At 40.6% G+C, this 18,301-nt stretch overlaps 1 protein-coding gene across 2 annotated transcripts in view; it reads right to left on the reverse strand.

Moving 5' to 3' along the window:
- Positions 1 to 290: 290 nt before the first annotated feature.
- Positions 291 to 18,301, reverse strand: part of LOC148010225 (O-fucosyltransferase 15-like) — a 51,230-nt gene continuing 33,219 nt past the window's right edge. For both annotated transcript variants that reach the window (XM_087672418.1, XM_087672419.1), the window contains exons 6-10: positions 6,238 to 6,358; positions 6,008 to 6,151; positions 1,778 to 2,187; positions 958 to 1,198; positions 291 to 848 (exon numbers count right to left, since the gene is read on the reverse strand). In XM_087672418.1, the coding sequence (XP_087528544.1) occupies positions 528 to 848; positions 958 to 1,198; positions 1,778 to 2,187; positions 6,008 to 6,151; positions 6,238 to 6,358 (1,237 nt within the window). In that variant the 3' untranslated portion in view covers positions 291 to 527. The remainder of the gene's footprint in view (positions 849 to 957; positions 1,199 to 1,777; positions 2,188 to 6,007; positions 6,152 to 6,237; positions 6,359 to 18,301) is intronic.

The following is an 18,301-nucleotide window of genomic DNA, read 5'->3' on the forward strand; positions in this document are numbered from 1 at the left end:
ATCTTGAATGCTGACCCCCTTTTTAGTTTAAGCACCTGATCCTCGCACTCTATGGACAATGGAGTCCTATCACAGATTTACTCTTGACCGTCTATTGTCTCCTATGTGCAAACATGACTTCACCCATGATCTCATCAGCTGCACAGAAATTCTAGCAACTGATGTGCAACATACACAACTCAGTGGGTGAAGAAATAAACTTATCTAATCTACAACCGGTTTGACACGATCAAAACAGGTATGAATCTCCTTGCTCGCATCTCTCTCCTGCTCTAATAACACCCCAGTGCAACTTTCACAACTCGATTGCTGATATATTACAGGGATTTCCCACCATCAATAAGGAAAGGGAGCTTTTACATCCGGTTAGTATGCTGTTATAACTTGTACAACCTCTCTCCTGCTCTAATAACACCCCAGTACAACTTTCACAGCTCAATTGCCGATATTTATAGGGATTCTCCACTATCAACAAGGAAAGGTAGAGCTTTTACTTCTGGTTAGTATGCCGTTATCACTTCAACCACTCAGTTCTTGGCTGTATCAGTCATACACATGCACTCTAAACACCGTGGATGCCTGTAAATACTTCGAGCTACTCGGCGGACTTGAACTTTTTTGTTCTCTTTAACCATCTTCTTTACTCTATCACGAAATTCTTCCCATTCTATAGTTGTGTTCTTCGAGAAGATAGAGGCTAAGCGCCGTTTGTTCGGCCGTATTGTGGGAAGAAGCCCCCCACCGTAATACATGCGGTAGCCTGAAACCAAAGAAGATAGCTGGCTGCCTGAGTCTGTCATTGAAAAAACATCAGCTGCTGCACAGCCGATGAAGTCCAAGGCTGCCAACTGCCCAAAAAAGGAGTCCCCAAATCAACAAAAACATTCGGTTCATGAATTTAACATAACAGAGGAAATGTTGCTCTTGTACAGCAATGAAGAATTGCTGGTTCTTCACCTGAGAAGATCTGTTCCTGAAAGGCTGTAGTTCTTGATGAGACAAAAGATCCTCTTTCGTCACTAAATTTGGGTACAGAGAAGTCAGTGCAACCATACGTGACTGACCACCAAAAATGTGAGCCCCAGCAAGGTATATGCGTGTGTCTCGTTTGAAACCAAGTGCAGCAAGCATCAAAACAGCCTCCTCTGGTGTCAATGGACATTTTCCCTCTTCCCTTAGTTGTGCTGGCGACAACAATCTGCATGCAAGACCAATTTTTGAAATATTACTTTCTCTAAGCAAAAAGAAAGGAATGTGAAGGATCAAGATCCACAGTGGCACTTCCAGAGCTAATGTCTAATCAATTACACTATTGGTTCAAAAGGCAGCTTTTCATTGGCTAGATTTTGAATTGTTCCTTGATGGCAGATACAAAGAAATGAAGAGTATCTCAGTTACAGCATTTTACTTGTCACTGCACAGGAGTATGAGCAAAGCAATATGCCCATCCAGACTTGCATTTTTAACTTGTGGACCCATTGAGAGTGTCAAGGACACAATGGAGACATATTTTCTAATAAAATCACCAATGCACAAAGACCCCTCAGGAAAACAAAATTTTAAAAACAGTAGGCATAGATTTCTTAAGTCCCTTCATCATCATATCATGATATAGTACTTTCAAGTTTTGCAGCCATAATAGTAAGAAGCACCTTTATCTCCTTAATTCACAGATATAGCATCAGACTCTTTTATATGCAGCATAAGAGTACAACAAAACTTTGTTTCAAGGCACTAAAATGACAAAGAGCTGGCAACGGCGCTTAAGTGTACTTACTTCCCGTTGTTCTTGTATAGCATGAGAGTTGGAAAGTGGATCTCCCTGTAAGCTTCCAACTCACGCCATTCACTTTCTCCTCCTCCAAATTCACACATAGAATAAGCAGCCATGTCCACCTCAAACCTCAAATGGAGCCCCAAGTACTTTATTTGCCTTTTTTCAAGGGTTTTGTCCTTATCCTTCACCTTATCAGATGCATTTTCAAAGTTTTCAGGGGCCACAAGCATATGCATGCTGTTTAAGGGGGGAGATGCAAAATTATTCTCCTCCTCCAATATTTTTGATTGATCATGCCCAGGTCCCCATCTAGTGGACTTTTCTCTCATTCTTTTGATCAACAGTGCTCCAGCTTGTTGGATCTTTTGGACAAATTTTAAAGCATGGAAATTACACTTGCACCTAAGCCTCTGCAATCACGAATGATAACAACAATACCAACAAAACCCACTCATCAAAACTACATCAAACTCTGGCCACAAAACATGCCAAACATAATAAAGGAAGGCTTTTCAAGCAGCCAACACAATCACAGATGATCATCTAGAGTCAATAAAAATTTGCCTACCTGGCCCTACGGTAATCAACAGTACATCAGATTCAGTTTTGCATTAATGCTTTTGAAGGAACGTAGGTACTAGGAACAACATTATATTACAGATTTGTAAAGATGGCTGCATGAATATTCCACGACACTTTCTAATACCTCAACTACGAGGGTTGCTGCACAGAACAGGTTTTGTTATTGGATAAATCAAGAGATCAATTATGTCGCACTGTTGGGTGTAGGAACCCTGCACCATGTCGAAAATCCATTGCAGTAAACAATTAAAATTATTGCGAATTTCTTATACCTTGAATTTTGAAAGGATGGTTCCTTCTCCAGAAATGGAAGCAAATGTGTGCAAGGTTGGTCATCCAAGGCTCATAAGTATGGAGGGTTATAAGTTTAACGGAAACAAGATGATCCAGCATACTACAAAGCTCTACAGATGTCGTTGGCTTGACAATACCTAGATCTAGAGATGATAGTACTGTGTGTTCAGAACATAATTTCGTTAGCCCAAAATCTAATAGAGCGTTCCTTTATGCTCTTTATAAGCTGCAGGCTTTCCCCCTCCAGCCAAATTAGTGGTGGAAAGTGGATTACTCCTCTTTTGTTGATTCAGTGACTGACAAGTTCTTGTTGAAAACCTTGGCTCTCTAGCACTGTGTTGTTCATCTCTTTGTTTGATTGCCTGCTTCAGGTAAATCTTACCAACAATCATATTTTATACTACGGAGGTGCCATATAACAGAGAAAACAAAACAGTAAATGGCCCCCAGGTTTCTAGCTGGTCATGATGATTCAGTTGTTAAACATACCAGGGTAGAGATTGATACCACCAAGCCTACTTTTGCCACATCTAAAGGTCAGGAATGTTTAGATCTTCTGTACATTTCAAGTTGGTTGCAATGACCTTAACGGCTGCAAAATTCTGCAGCAAAATCAGCAGCTCTCTCTCTCTCTCTCTCTCTCTCTCTCTCTCTCTCTCTCTCTCTCTCTCTCTCACATCTTGCTGGAGCCGAAGCACAATGATCATGGCAAAACCCCAGAAAACAGCCAGGAGAGCCACCAAATCTGCTGTTTCCTGCTGTATACAGCAATTGGAAACAAAAGCTTTTGGAGAGTGATGGAGATTTCATCGAGTTTTCTTTCTTTGCTACATACAGTCCAAGAAACCCTGCTTCCCATATACTCTGCACAAAAAACCGATGCATGCTGAACCCAAAAGTGGAGACTGTGAAGCCATTGTACCAAGGAACCATGTAGATAATCCCCTCCCCAAACACCACACATAAGTTGTCTATGAGCTTCTGCAATGCATCCATTGAGGTGAGACAAACCATAAAGATACATTGTGCCATCAGCACTGCCTTTGCTAGGCTCATGGTGCCAATGCACAAGGTAGAATGGAGCCAATCTTGGAGTTGTGCCCAAGAAGGGTGTCCAAAGACCGCAGTCTTCTTCATCTCCTCCATGGCACGGACAGTTTGGAGCTGTTACTTAGAAAGAATCACACAGAAGGAGCTGTTCTTTAGAGAGAATCACACAGAAGGGGGTACCTCCCAAGAACACTGCTGGCTGATCAGGAGGAGGAGAAAAGCTGCTACAAGGAAAGAGAGCAGTGCTAGTGCAGCTGGTAATGCAGGAGGGTGGAGCAGGAAGGGGCAAGTGAAATACAGGGAGGCGGCCACAGGCAGTGAGGAAACAAGAGAGGCCTGGGGCAGTAATGCCAGGCAGGTGGACAGACAGTGGACAAGGAAGTACAGCTTGTGGCAGCATTTCGAGGGCATTGGCAACAGGACTATAGCTGAGGCAACCAGGGCAGCAAGACTCGTGTGGCATGAGTGATAGGGGTAAAGATGGCTAAAAGCTGGTAGAACTGAGAGGAGAGGCAACAGGCTCTGGCTGGGAGTGGTGATGGGGACTGTGAGGACAGCGGTGGCAAGGAGGGTGTTGACATCAGCTGGGATGTTGGCAGTCACAGCTTGTTACAGGAGGGGGCTCAATGGTGAAGCTCAATCAATGTTCTCCACATATACAGCATCCTAACCGTGCCTGGAGATACATACCATTGTTTATTGGAGCATCTTTCTTTGCAGCTAACTAATCCTACCATTGGGATTCACAATTACAAATCTCCATCTTCAGAGCAGATGTTGATCTCTCTCATTGAAGATATAAGTCAGATAAAGAGGCTGCAGATATGAATACAATCTTAGGGGGGAAACAAGGAATGACAAGACATTTTCCTCTAAATTCAGTTTTCAAGATCTTCAACTTGCCAGTTACAAAGATGCCAAATGACCAGCCCAGATAAAGTGAAAAGTTGCCAAATATATGCACACCAAAAATGAAAGCTTTCATTCTTGTATTTACTTTTACAACTGACATGTGCAACTGAGATGTGACTGAAATCAGGTCTGGAACAAATCAGGGTTATGCAAGGATTAGGGGAAGCTTGGCATTGAAGTAGTAGTACAAGCACTGGCCCACAAGGTACATAAAAATTCAGATTAACAAGATGGTAAAAACCAGGTGTAGAAGCTCTTGAATGTTACTGTGTGGCAATAGTGCTAAAGAACAAAATTGAGATCGAAAAATAAGTAATAAACTCCTCTAACACTCAAGGATCAAGGATAGATACAAGACATACACACTATTGATTCAGTACTAAGTCTCAAATTGTGAAGCTGGATGCCAAGATAAGGGTGAAACAGAATGAATAGTGCATGCTTTGGAAGATGAGATGGGTTCCGTGCATATTTGCCCATTGTCGCTTGCAAAATTAGACACCAATACTGTCCACGCATCTAACTAGTAGCTTGCAATAGATGAAAAATCAAAAGTTAAGATAGAAGACAAAAGCTATTTACTAGATGAGTTCTATATAGATACACTGCATGCATGCCAAGATTCAGTAGCATCAAAATCTGCCTGCTACGTCAGCATGTAATCTTAACAGCAGCTGCAAAGTCCTGACTTTAGCAATTTAAAAGAAGTCATGTTCCGCCTCTTTTCATTGTTTCATGGTTCCAAGCATGTCTGCAAACTCACATTTGCATTTGAGCTCCAGTCACCCTTCATACTGCAGCTGACATCTAACATCCTCTCCTCTTCCAGGCAGGCCTATGCCACATCAATGAAGCACTTCTAAAATTCCAGCTGAGTATTTGGAAAACATGACAGCAAGACTATCCTATGACCCATGATATACTGGAGACAAATTACATGAGCCTGTATGCAAGAAGCTTCTCTTATAGTTCAATAATTTTGCTATTATTGTGTGTCAAATGCATGGATGTTGATAGGGCATTACAGCATGAGGATTGGCCATTGCAATCTCAGGATAGTCTTTGCCACCATCATAAATATAAATGGAGGGCTCATGTTTGTATTGAGAATCTACTTATAGCATAATAGTTAGCTTGCAACACCGTCATCTTGGTTATGCACACAGAGCTGTACTTCTTTTAAGTTTTGGTAGTTTTGCATCAATGACCATAGAGCATCCAGTGGCCAGCCCTAGGTGTACTAGTATTTACTTGTTTTCATTGTATCATTTGCTTTTAGTTAATAGACACTATTTTTCCCACACACATAAGCAAGAATAGCCTCTATAAGGCCAAAATAAAAGTGGACTTAAGTCATTAATACATAGCAAGAGTATTTGCAACTAAGCTCACCTGGATCTCAAATGGCACTGGATCAAACGCTAATCGATTTCCAAATCCATAAAAATGCACAACCCGATTGCGCAAAAGAATCGGAAGAATATAAGTTGTGTAAAAGCTCGGTTTTGCTTCTTTCATCAGATCCATGTCAGACACCTTCAACATGAGAATGAAGGAAAAACATAAGAACAATTAAAAATTCCAACACATTAAATAAATATAAAAAGGTCATGCAATCTTACAAAGCTTCCAATGGCCTCAAGGTCTAGAGATTGGAGCTCCCTTGGGAGCTCTTTCACTATGGTGACATCATCCTTCAAATAATTGATGAAGAAGCTCTCTTGATATATGTCTCCAAATTGGCTAAAAATTTTCCAATGAGCCCATCTCTCTCTCTCTCTCTCTCTCTCTCTCTCTCTCTCTCTCTCTCTCTCCATGAAGGTTGCTGAGTTAAAAAGACAAAGAGAAAGATGTACAAAATGATTTTTGGCTGGCAATTGAAAGCCATATATACTGCAAAGGAAATGTCCTAATATGCTACATGCTAGCTAGCAAAAGAGAAGAAAACATGGTGAACCCTAATCATGAAGAAATAATCTCCATCCATGGAGCAATGACCTCTTGCAGGACAACACCTACCAAAACTATAGAACCCACTTGCCATAGGAATAATCCCTGTACTCAACCAACATGACCATGGATACATGTAGCTGATGTAAAATTACACAAAGCAATGGACAAAATCCAGATAAAGAATAAAGAGTACACAGAAAATAAGACAAGAATTGAGATTTCTTTATTTGCAAACAAAATGATGCAATGATGGCTTTGTCCATCTATGCACTTCCACAGTGAAGATTAGATGGCATATAGACAAATTCTAGGTGAAGAGCATAAAACTTACTAGATGAGCTCTTACTGAGAGCTTACAGCTTACTAGATGAGCTCTGATTGAGCAAAGGGATAATCATGATTCATGGCTCTCAAAGGGCTTCATTTTTATAGCCCATAAAGGTCCTAGGTCACCTTTTTACCATGCAATCACTTATACCTCATCTAACATACATGTCAAGGCCCAACCAGTGTCCTAGCTTACACATGACTTCTCCTCGTGACAAGGGCCTTGCAACCTTGCGCACTGTGGATCACCTTACGAGCATGGGGCATTGAGCATATCTAACACCCCTCAATGTCCACGTGCAAGTGAACAACATTCTCAATCCAATGTGGAGTCTTTGAAGATGAACTTCAAGCAAATCCTTCATCCTTGGGGAAGATATTTGCTCCATTTTCCACTATTGGACAGTACACCAACTCTACTATCCCATCCTTGATCAAAGCATGGACATAGTGATATGGAATGATTTTTAGTGATAGCGATGCAACTCTAGTTACCCCATCTTAGCACAGTTAGTTCTTCATCTTGCATTCCCATGTGACATAGGATCTTCCTTAACGACACTACTTCACATACAACAAAACAAGCTTTCTTAGCCTCAATAGAAGACAACACCATTGTTAGTTGCTTCTTGCTTATAATCCCTAAATCCAAAGAGAAACAGTAAGCAAAATCTTTTTTTTTTGGCATCACTATCTCCTATCCGAACAGAGTCACGGTTCTCACCTAAAGAATTCCAAAACTAAAAGTACCATAGTCAAGAATTCACTTCCAATTGAAGCTTATGACCCCATTCTTAGCCCAAGTACTTGAGAACCTATAGCCTAAATTTCCAATAATTTTCATGAGACCTATTTGAGAACTTACTCGAAATGCCAACAACAAAACTAATTTCTGGCATGGTGCTACAAAAATAGATGGGACTTTCAACCAACTTCCTATACCCCCCAATGTTTGCTACTGATGAGAATCCTCAATGGATAATTTCATATTGGCTTCCATAGGTGTACTTATCTCCTTGCAATTACCAAATGCTTTTGAGATCTCCACTACATATTTCTCTTGAGAGAGAGAAAATATTTGCTAGTGGTTGCCAAACTTCAATCTTCAAACAGTACATCAAGCTTAAGTCTATCATTTTAAACTCAATACTCATAGCCCTTCAAAGCTAATGGATCATATTTCATAGTCAAAGAAACGTGGAGGAACGGAAGCAAAGTAATGAAGTTGTTATATCAACAAAAAACTAAACAAGAGAACAAGAACATATGAACTAAAATAAGAACTCAAGAAACAGAGCCCATATACCAAAGCACAACTTCTAGCGAACTAAAATAAGAACTCAAGAAACAGAGCCCATATACCAAAGCACAACTTCTAGCAATCATTGGCAATATGCTCATATTTACCATAGTAGCGATAGTCCTTGTTCATATTAGACTCATTCATATTCTGAGATTGCCATGAACCTTTGCCTCTAATTGGCATTTTGATATGCATTATGGTTAGTCCCCCGGCCACAAGAGGACCCTCTACCATGGCTACCATGACCTCTTTGATTAGAATAGAAAAATGCATCTCTACCCTTTGAGCTCCTCAAGCCAGTAGCTAATCCAAGCTTGACCTCTTCCTGAACAAGCAATGACACTAGCTCATTGAAATTAGACATCTCTTGCCACACTGATATAGATGTATCAAACAACTTATATTCAAGTCCAATACCATTCAAAGCATTTGCAACCAAGTCTTCATCCTCTACTTCAACTCCAATAGAAGCTTACTGATTAGCAATGGTCTTAATCTCTGTGACTTAGTCCTATACTAACCATCCTTTTCTATTCATAGTATTAAACTTTTGTCTCAGCTCAATTTTTCGTGCACTAGTAGTAGTACCATAATACTGCATCAAGATGTCCCATGCATCTTTCAGTGACTTGCAATTCATGATCTGCACATGACCATTGCATCTGAAATACACAATGAGAGCTAATGCAAGACTCTACGAGCTCGTTCAAACCAAGCACGATGTGCTCTCTCCTGCTCAGTAGTGAAGTTTCTTTTTGGAAGCTTTGGTTCAGCTTTATCACCTGTAACAAGACCCCAGTATCATTTTCCAATCCGGAAGTTCTCCATGCAAATTTTCCATATTACATAGCTGTTGTTATCCAGCTTATTAACCAACAATCTGAGTAATGTTTGACCCTCCTGCATCGGCCATATCTGCAGCTAAAAATATTTACTACAATATCCAAGTTGTTTGTGCTATCAATGTCTGACTCCTTGCACACCAAGATTTCTTTTCACTTATAAAATGCTTGAATAGCATTCAAAGAACACATGTACATTAAGCAGCTACTCTGCATCCAGCCAGTTCAGCTCAATTTAGTGATATAACATACATCAGTAGCTCAGTCAGAGTCATACATCAGTAGCTTGGTCAGAGTCTCCACAATCTCAGCCAATTTGCATAGGCATATGCCTTGCCAGACAGGACAGCTTCAGTCCTACAGGAAAAACAACCGAGGTATTTCAGCTCAATGACATCTTTGCTACAACATCTGGGAGTAGTAACATATTCATGTAGGCATTGCTCATTGCATACACTTCACATAAACATGAAGAAGTATCTTCCAACAGGCAATAACCAGTCAAGGCCCTGTTATGCCAGCAGCAAATTAATTCAAAACTGAGCAATCAGTGCTCATATCAGCCCACAAACCATCCCACAACGATGTAACATCATCCAGGCATGAATAGGCAGCAATAGAAGCTTCAGTGAGTTCTAAACATTGAATTAGAAGCTGTCTGAGACTTATTCCTGGCACACTCTGCTATTCACAGTCTTTTGTTGACCTTCAGATCCATCTAGGAGTGCTTGAATACATGAAAATGTTGCTGAGATCAATGCCAACTATTTGCTCAATGTCTAAGTGAGCTACCATCACTAATAGGCTGCAGAATATGACTTCATGTCTCAGGAAAAACAAGTGCACCTGTCCTGCTGTTCACGCTGATTCCAGACTGTTTCTTACTGATTATAACGCAACTGTGGAAAGGTGCTTGAAGGGTGAGGAAGTTGGTGCATGGGATGAGATGATGACACCTAGCAAGGGAAACTAAGGCAGGGGTGATGGCACCTGAAGCTGAGGGAGAAGATGGTGATGAAGAAGAGCCACGATCCACGAACCAATGTCCTCTTGAAGGGGTGTGAGGGCAATGGAAGGGCTAGAGAGAGGAAAAATGAGCAAGAGATCGTATCGAATGAATAAGAAGGGATATCTTGAATGAATGGAGAGGTGGCCTATTTATAGGCTTCAAGTGTTTAAGGTGGCATACCACTGAGTGGGCGACCACAGATAAAGTGCCCAAAATGAGGGCGCTAGCTCTTTTTGGGACTATATGTGCGAAACCCTAACTAAGGTGGATACGCGAAAGAAGTGGTTTCTCAACATCCCCTCTCAAGCCCAAAAAGTGCCAAACACAAAGTGGAAAGCCTCCAAACTATCAAACACAAGGATCGAGGGGTGAAATCCTCATGCCAAATGGCTGTGGGTGACACCAAGAAGAGGGAAGTTGACGCCAAGCTAGTAGAGATGATACCAGATGTGGAGGAGGTCTCTAAACAGCCAAATGCAACTATGGGAAGGTGCCTAAACGGTGAGGAAGCTGATGCCAAGGACGGAGATGATGACGCCTAGGTACGCAAGGGGTGATGGTGCCTCAAACTATGGGAGAAGATGGTGATGAAGAAGAGCTAAGAGCCACAAACCACAATGTCCTCATGTAATGGTGCGAAGGCAGTGGAAGGGCTGGAGAGAGGAAAAGTGAGCAAGAGATCGTATTGAATGAATAATGGATGTATTGAATGAATGGAGAGGTGGCCTATTGATAGGCCTCAAGTATCCAGGGTGGTGCACCACTGAGTGGGTGCCCACTAATAAAGCGCCCAAAATGAGGGTGCTAACCCCAAAATAGTGCGAAACCCTAATTGAGATGGATATACACAAGAGGGGGTTTCTCAACATGTAATTCGTGCTCAAGTAGCACAAATGCCATGTGTTGGAAACTAACAAGAGTATTAGATGTTTAAGCTTAGAAAACATTTTCCACACCATCAAACTCCGAAGGCAATTTATGGGGAATAGTCCCTACCTCCATATGGAGCAAACTGCATGTTGCAAAGCTATTCTTGAATCTATGTCACTTGGAAAATGAATGACTAAATCATATTAGGACAAATATTCTGCAACTGGCCGTAGAGAGTAACAATCCCTCATGGTTGAGGGAGCCTGTCATGAGCACATATATTTTTGAAACCTCACTTAACATGTGCATTAATTTTTAATGACATGGTTAAATAAATGTTGCACATGTGAGTTGTAGCTCAGGTTAGAGTAAATTTACGAGCCCGGGACCTAAGGAAATCACGGGATGTCAACGGCAAAAGTTGCTATAAGTTGTGCCGCACAGGTACTCGGTGGTATCTAGTGCCGGTTGTTGGCCTAGGTCATTCATTTGGCCATAAGTATCAATTGGTGATACTAGAGAAGTGGCGTTTAATGGTACTTAACGTCAATCTCATGGTCAAAGATGGCACAAAGACACTCAAGAATGGAAGTTGCCTGGCCAATTTAATAATTGGCCAGTCATATAATATTTTTCAGGGCACCAAAATAATTATTAGATTAATTTTCAGTATTTAAAGAGTGAAAATTAATATTAATAATGGATAATGCTAAAAAAAACCATTTTGGAACGCTACCACTTATTAAAAATGCCCATGCAAGACTAAAAAACGTCTTTAGATGCTGGAGAGAGGCATTTTTAGTGTATTCAGCCTGCAAGAGAGAGAGAGGAGATGTTGCTGGTCTAATTTGCAGCCATTGGAGGACCTTTTGGGCAAAAGAAGACCAATCAACAGTAGGTGACAACATCTACAAGCTGTTGAGACAAGGCAACAGCAGTAAATGACTAATTTTCTTCAATTCTTTGCATCTACAAGCTGTTGAGACAGGGCAGCAGCAGTAAATTATAGATTTTCTTCAATTCTTTACGAAGAAAATCCGAATTTTCTCTCTCCTCAACATTCTCTCTCATCTCCCAGCCTTTCCACAACCTTGCTCCAAAGATTGCAGCATTGAGATCACCAAAGGCTAAGAAATTCCAGAATTCTCTGCTATAAACCCTAATCTGCAAGCATAAATTAGGGTTTCACAATAGCCTCAGAAAGCGTGCCAAAAATTGGAAGCTCAAGTCCAAAAATTGGAAGCTCCAAGACTTGTTGGATTCAACGGGGCTGAAGCTATTTTTACCCTATTCAAGTGGAGGGACCAGCAAATAATTGAATTTGGGGCATTTGCCATCTCCATCAAAGCAAGTGAAGGCCAATTGATTGCCAGAATCAAGGGGCAAATCAAATTAAGAGTTCTCTCTCTTCATAATCTCTAAGCTAAGGCGACTCCCATCGATAGACATAAACTGAAAATACACTAAGCGATAAGTTATCCTTCAAGTGCTATTCAAGCTCTAACTGCTTCAGCTTTAAGTTGCAAGGTGAAATTTGATGTCAATGGTCATTGCTTCTATAAGTGATGTAAAAATGTAACAATTTTGATAATCATGCCAATACTTATGCAGCTGAACTACTGGCTTCTATACACCATCCTGTAGATTTCTTAGATAATAGTCCCATTGATGCTAAGTATCATCTCTAGCGATGTCACGATGCTACACGTCCACCACTGTGAACCTAAGGGCGAAGTTTTTCACTAAGAATTTGAACTCATTAGTCAGCGTCATTAGGAATTTATTTTCTGTTGTGTGTGTCTTTTTGTTTGCCATTCAGTTTGAGCTGTGAATAGGATGTGTTTTAGAGAACAATACTATTGCTGATTGGTCTATTCTGAGAATCACAAACAAAGTTTCGAGATAGATTATGCAATGATTATTATGAAGCCTACATGATTTGGTTAGTGACAATGTGTTGGAAGTTTGGCATGCTTCGTCAAAGTTGACATCCAATGTCATTGGAAGAACACAACTATGAGGAGAATATTATCTACAATAATATGAAAATTAGTGATTGTACTCTCTGCCCAAATGTGGATTTTCTTTGAGTTGTATGAAAATGACATGCAAGGTTTAAGCCTTTGGATGGCCTTACATCGAATGCAATATTCTCTGTGGACGATGATGTTGAGGTTCCTTGTGATACCTTGACATTTTCTTTCAATGTATGGACAAGTGCTTTTAACATTGGCGACAATGAGGATGGTTGGAGACATAATAGGATGGCCTTTATGGATGGTATGAAAGTTCTTATCATGTGGGAAAGAGATTTGAGAAGAGAAGCATTCATTTGGATGTGTTTACAAATCTTCTGAATTGGACATGGCAGCATATTCCATTGGAGGATGGCGGCCTACTCAACGTCCAAAAACATGACAAATATCATGGCATAATAATCAAAAAGCTTTATTTAAAAACTTTTAAAAACCTTAAGCTTTTGTAGGAAAAAGCTACGGGCTTTTTGGGTATCCGCATGCTAAAGAAGGAGACAGGAGAGATTGATTGTGAGAGGGATTATTCTTGGCTTGCTTGTGTGTTCATGAGGGGCTATTATTACATGGAGCACGGCATGAGTGCTCCGAGGATGTAGGGCCCCTATTGAGCCAGACCTCTCTTTCGAACACTATCAAGGACAGCCCCCTCCTTACCTTCGGGAAGATTGACATGGGCTCCTCTCTCACATCCTTGCAAGTGAAATATGTAAACCCTGTCACCAGATTGAAATATTACGGCCAGGAATGAAGGAGAAGAGGAGGTGGGAAGAAGCTTTAATCACAAGGCATCAACTCTAATGACTACAAGGAGGAGGATTGACTCTCGACATGAAAGGAAGCGGCCAGAGATGATGCTCAGCATCAACAGGACTATTATCTAACAAATCTACAGGGTGGTGTGCTGAAGCTAGTAGTTTAGTTGCATAAGTATTGGCATGATTATCTGAATTGTTACATATCTACGTCACTTGCAGGAGCAATCACCATCGACATCGAATTTCACCCTGCAATTTAAAGCTGAAGCAGTTAGAGCTTGAATAGCGCTTGAAGGATAACTTATCGCTCAGTGTATATTCAGTTTATGTCTATCAATGGGAGTCGCCTTAGCTTAGAGATTATGAAGAGAGAGAACTCTTAAGTTGCCGTCACTCTCAATGCTTGTTACACATCTTTCAGAAGCATCTATGGTTTCAAAAGATTAAGGTGGTGATTCGTGTTTGTCATCAACCTCTAAATTTGGTGGACGCAAGAGTCGGTTAGACCTAAATTCATTGTGCTGGCTATGAAACATTTGGTGAGAGGTTACAAAAGAAAAATAACTATGATCTTAAGGGAGAGTAAGAAGCCCTTTTAATACTGAACTGAATATGGTTGTCCTTCAATGTCTGTTCTCCTGTCTCCCATTGAAATTTCGGTCTTCTATTCCTTCTCATTGAGCCTCGAAGAGCTATCAAGTGTCATGATGAAAGCTAAGCATTCCCTTTCGGATTCCATGTACCAGACTTGAGTTAAATAAGGAACCTTACCCTCTCTATAAAGACTAGTGGAGAGCATGACAATCTGATCTTTTCGATTAAATGTGAAACCTAACCAGTCTTCTTACTCCATGTGAGTTGAGTTCTCTTCATCATCTTTTGCTCCCATCTTGCAAAGCCTCCCTGCAGTGAGCAACTTTCACGAACTCTTGCGCGTATTCCGAGCGACATCATCCACATGTAGGACAGTCACTATAGACTTTTCGCCACCCCTATAAACATACAGTTAGTAACATCCTTTGAAATTTAAACTCAAAAACAATTTATGTATCCATTGATACCATGCTCTAGGAGCTTGTTTCAATTCATACAATACCTTTTTTAGCTTACAAACTTCGTTCTTAGAATGAAGGGCCTCAAACCCTAGTGGCTAAGCCATGTACAACTCTTTCTTTAGGTCATCATTCAAGAATCTTGACTCAACATCTGTTTGGTAAACTAACCACTTCTTGTGAGTGGCACTGCAAGTATTATGCAAATAGTGGTCAATCAGGGTAGAGTAAAAGCAAAGAATTCTTGAAAATCAAACCTTCACAACTTGTGAAAATCCTTCTGTAATTAATCTGGCTTTAAAATTTTCTAAGGTACTATTGGCCTTGTACTTTATCTTCTAGACTCACTTAGAGCCAATAATCTTCCTCTTGGCTAGCCAATCCACTAGCTTCCAATTCTCATTTTTCAGTAGAGCTGGCGTGGCCAACTTCCATGCTAGATCTACAAATGCTTCTTCCAAGTTAGATGGCTCCTTTCCCTTTCACATAATCGGTCATGAAGGCCTTTCTGATAATGTGAGTAGAAGTCTTCCTTTACTCTTCTATTCTCTAAAATCTCCTTGGTCAATCTAACTTTTCTTGAAGACACGCACACATAGGATTTTTCAAATAATAGAGTTGCTTCAACCATCACGGCACTAGCTTTTTCGGTGATGTGATGGTAGAGCGGTGAACTTTCTTTTCATATCCAAAGAAGATGCTATCTTCTCCTTTAAAGTAGAACAGCTCTTCAGATGGGTTCACAGTGGACTACTTCTTCACTTGATAAAATGGAAGGACTTTCCCTTGGCTTCATTGCATGTGGCTACTCCCTAAACACCACATCACAGCTCGCTATGATCTTCTATGTCTCTTGAACATACAACGTCTAAGCCTTTTGCTCATCATAATGACCCAAAAAGATACATTTGGTGCTTTTTGGTTATAACTTATTCTGCTTCTCACTTAAAACATGTGCATAGCATTCACGTCTCAAGATTCAAAAAAGAAAACTATATGGTTTTTTACTAGTACAGCCCTCGTGCAATGTTTTTCCCTTGACAATATTTGTGTGGCCTCAATTTAGAATGGAAACTACAATGTTAACAACCTCCAACCAAAGCAAATTAGGAAATCCCTTGCCCCTAGGGATATATATTGCCATTTCCACAATGGTTCCTTTTTGGCATTCAACAACACCGTTTTGCTAAGGTATGTGAGGCCTCATCAATTATGCTTGATCCCTTTGCTCTCACAAAAGTCTTCAAATACCTTTAAGTCAAACTTACCAATATCATTTGTTATGAATCTCTTCATACGTTCCCCTATTTCATTTTCAACAACTCGTAGCCATTCCTTGAACTTATCAAAAGCCTAAACCTTATCACAAAGGAAGTATACCCACATCTTTCTGTTATAGTTATCGACAATCAACATAAAACAAGAAGATAACCCAAGGCTTGTATACTACAATGTAGGCCATATAGCTTCACACCTAGCAACTCATATACCTTAGATAACCATATTCCATATAGCCTATAGCATAGCACCTAGCAACCTACTACAATGTATGTCATATAGCTTCACACCTAGAGACTCATATACCTTAGATAACCATATTCCATATAGCCTATAGCATAGCACCTAGCAACGTACTACAATGTATGTCATATAGCTTCACACCTAGAAACTCATATACCTCAACTCTATTCCATATAGGCTATAGCATGACACCTAGCAACCCATATGCCATGTTGCATTCCATATATTATATAGCACAATATACAGTATATAAAATAATAGTATACCTAATAGTATACATGCTTACAAACTGGAGCTGATCAACTTGTTGTCTAGGACCTTATACATTGTCAGACAATTCACCTAGGTCTAAGATATGCTGAAAAGACTTCACAAATAAGAGCTCCAACCCCCTCTTAGAACTTGAGGATGCACTGAAAAGATTCACAGATAGCCCATATGAGACATTTTGATTATCCATAAAAATAGGCGGATGCTTGAGCAAGCATATTCTAGCTAGAACAGTGGCAAGCGAAGGAGACATAATAATATTTTAGATCTTTAAGTCATGTATCTAGACATAGTGAGAAGAAGCAGTGTTTTTCTAAATAGGACCATCACATTCTAGATCCATTGCATGAAACCCTTTTTGTGTTATTATCTGTATAGGCAGTAATGTTGGGAATAAAGGACCATCGTGCCTTTTATATGTGCACGGGTGTGAACACACCCTTAGCACATTGTACTTTCATACATATATCTATCTAAAACCTAAAGTGGTACACTCTTCATTGTACCGAAAAACGTGTTCACTCTCTACTCTGCTTACTCGCACTCTCTGTCTCTCTCTCAGAGCGTAAGGTCTATCTACCTCTATCTCCGTGCCTGATCGATTCCTTCAAACTGGTATCAGAGCCAATGCCTCACTCAAGCTATTGAGAGGTGCAGGTAGCACGCAGAGTCTCGTGTAACAGTCTTGTGGACTGTTGAGAAGCTGGCAAGAGGCAGTGCGAGCAAGAATCGTTGGAGTCGGACAGAATAGGCGGTAGCATGACGAGCTGCGACTAGTCGGGTCCAATGTGGACCAAGGCGACTGCAACTAACAGGCGATAGTGGGCAGCAGGCAACGCGTAACGAAACCAGTGGACAAGAAGACCTGATGGGACGCACAACACGTGACGGAACCAGCGGGCGAGTGTGCGACGGGGAGGCCTGACGGCGGGTCAACGGATCCGTCATTCGAAACTTTTTTTTTCAAAAAAATATTTTTCTCAAACTCCTTTCCCTAACCGGGATTCGCGCATGCAAGCATAAAACATCAACTTTGTGCAATTTTGGTCCAAAAAGCTGGGGCTTTGCCAGATTGAGCACTGTTCATGAAAAATTGAGGCATCTGCGTCAGGATTGCAGACATTGCGCGCATTTGAATTGGGGATTCGCCAAAATTGTTGAAATTTTGCTCATCTGAGTGAAATTTCTCAACATTTAGCCCAGAAATTTGGGGCTTTTCCCAGATTTGGAAATTTTGATGCAAGAAAAGTAAATTTGTCTCAGAAATTGCAGGAATTTGTGACATTTTGTACCTGACATTTGGGGCTTTTCATATACATGCACAAATTGGGCTGAAATTAACCCAATTTCTCGACATTGAGGCACATTGGACCCCGTGCAATTTGGGGATTTTGCAATTTGGGCAAAATTTGTGCAGCATTTGGTCATTTTATATACATGCAGATTGAATTCCGCGCAATTTGGACATCAACACTTGGTGAAATTTGGGGGTTTTGCTGAAATTGCTTCATTTTGGCAAAATTGGATAGCCTATGCATGACAGAGGAAATGCAGATGTGTGTTTGACGCTTTTGAGCATAAAATTTTGGGGCTTTTGACCATTCGTGTCAAATTTTATGCCCGTGGGTACACGTACAACAGAAATTGCAGCTGAAATTTTGGGATTTCTCATGTAATGTGATGCACATGCCCTTTGGAACAGCTGTAATCAGTTGGATAATGCTGTAGCACTTAGTTTGGTGCTTCTG

Source organism: Lygodium microphyllum, chromosome 30 (genome assembly GCF_053477565.2).
Source record: "Lygodium microphyllum isolate KBCC chromosome 30, Lygodium_microphyllum_v1.1.10, whole genome shotgun sequence".
In the NCBI taxonomy this organism is placed as follows: Eukaryota; Viridiplantae; Streptophyta; class Polypodiopsida; order Schizaeales; family Lygodiaceae; genus Lygodium; species Lygodium microphyllum.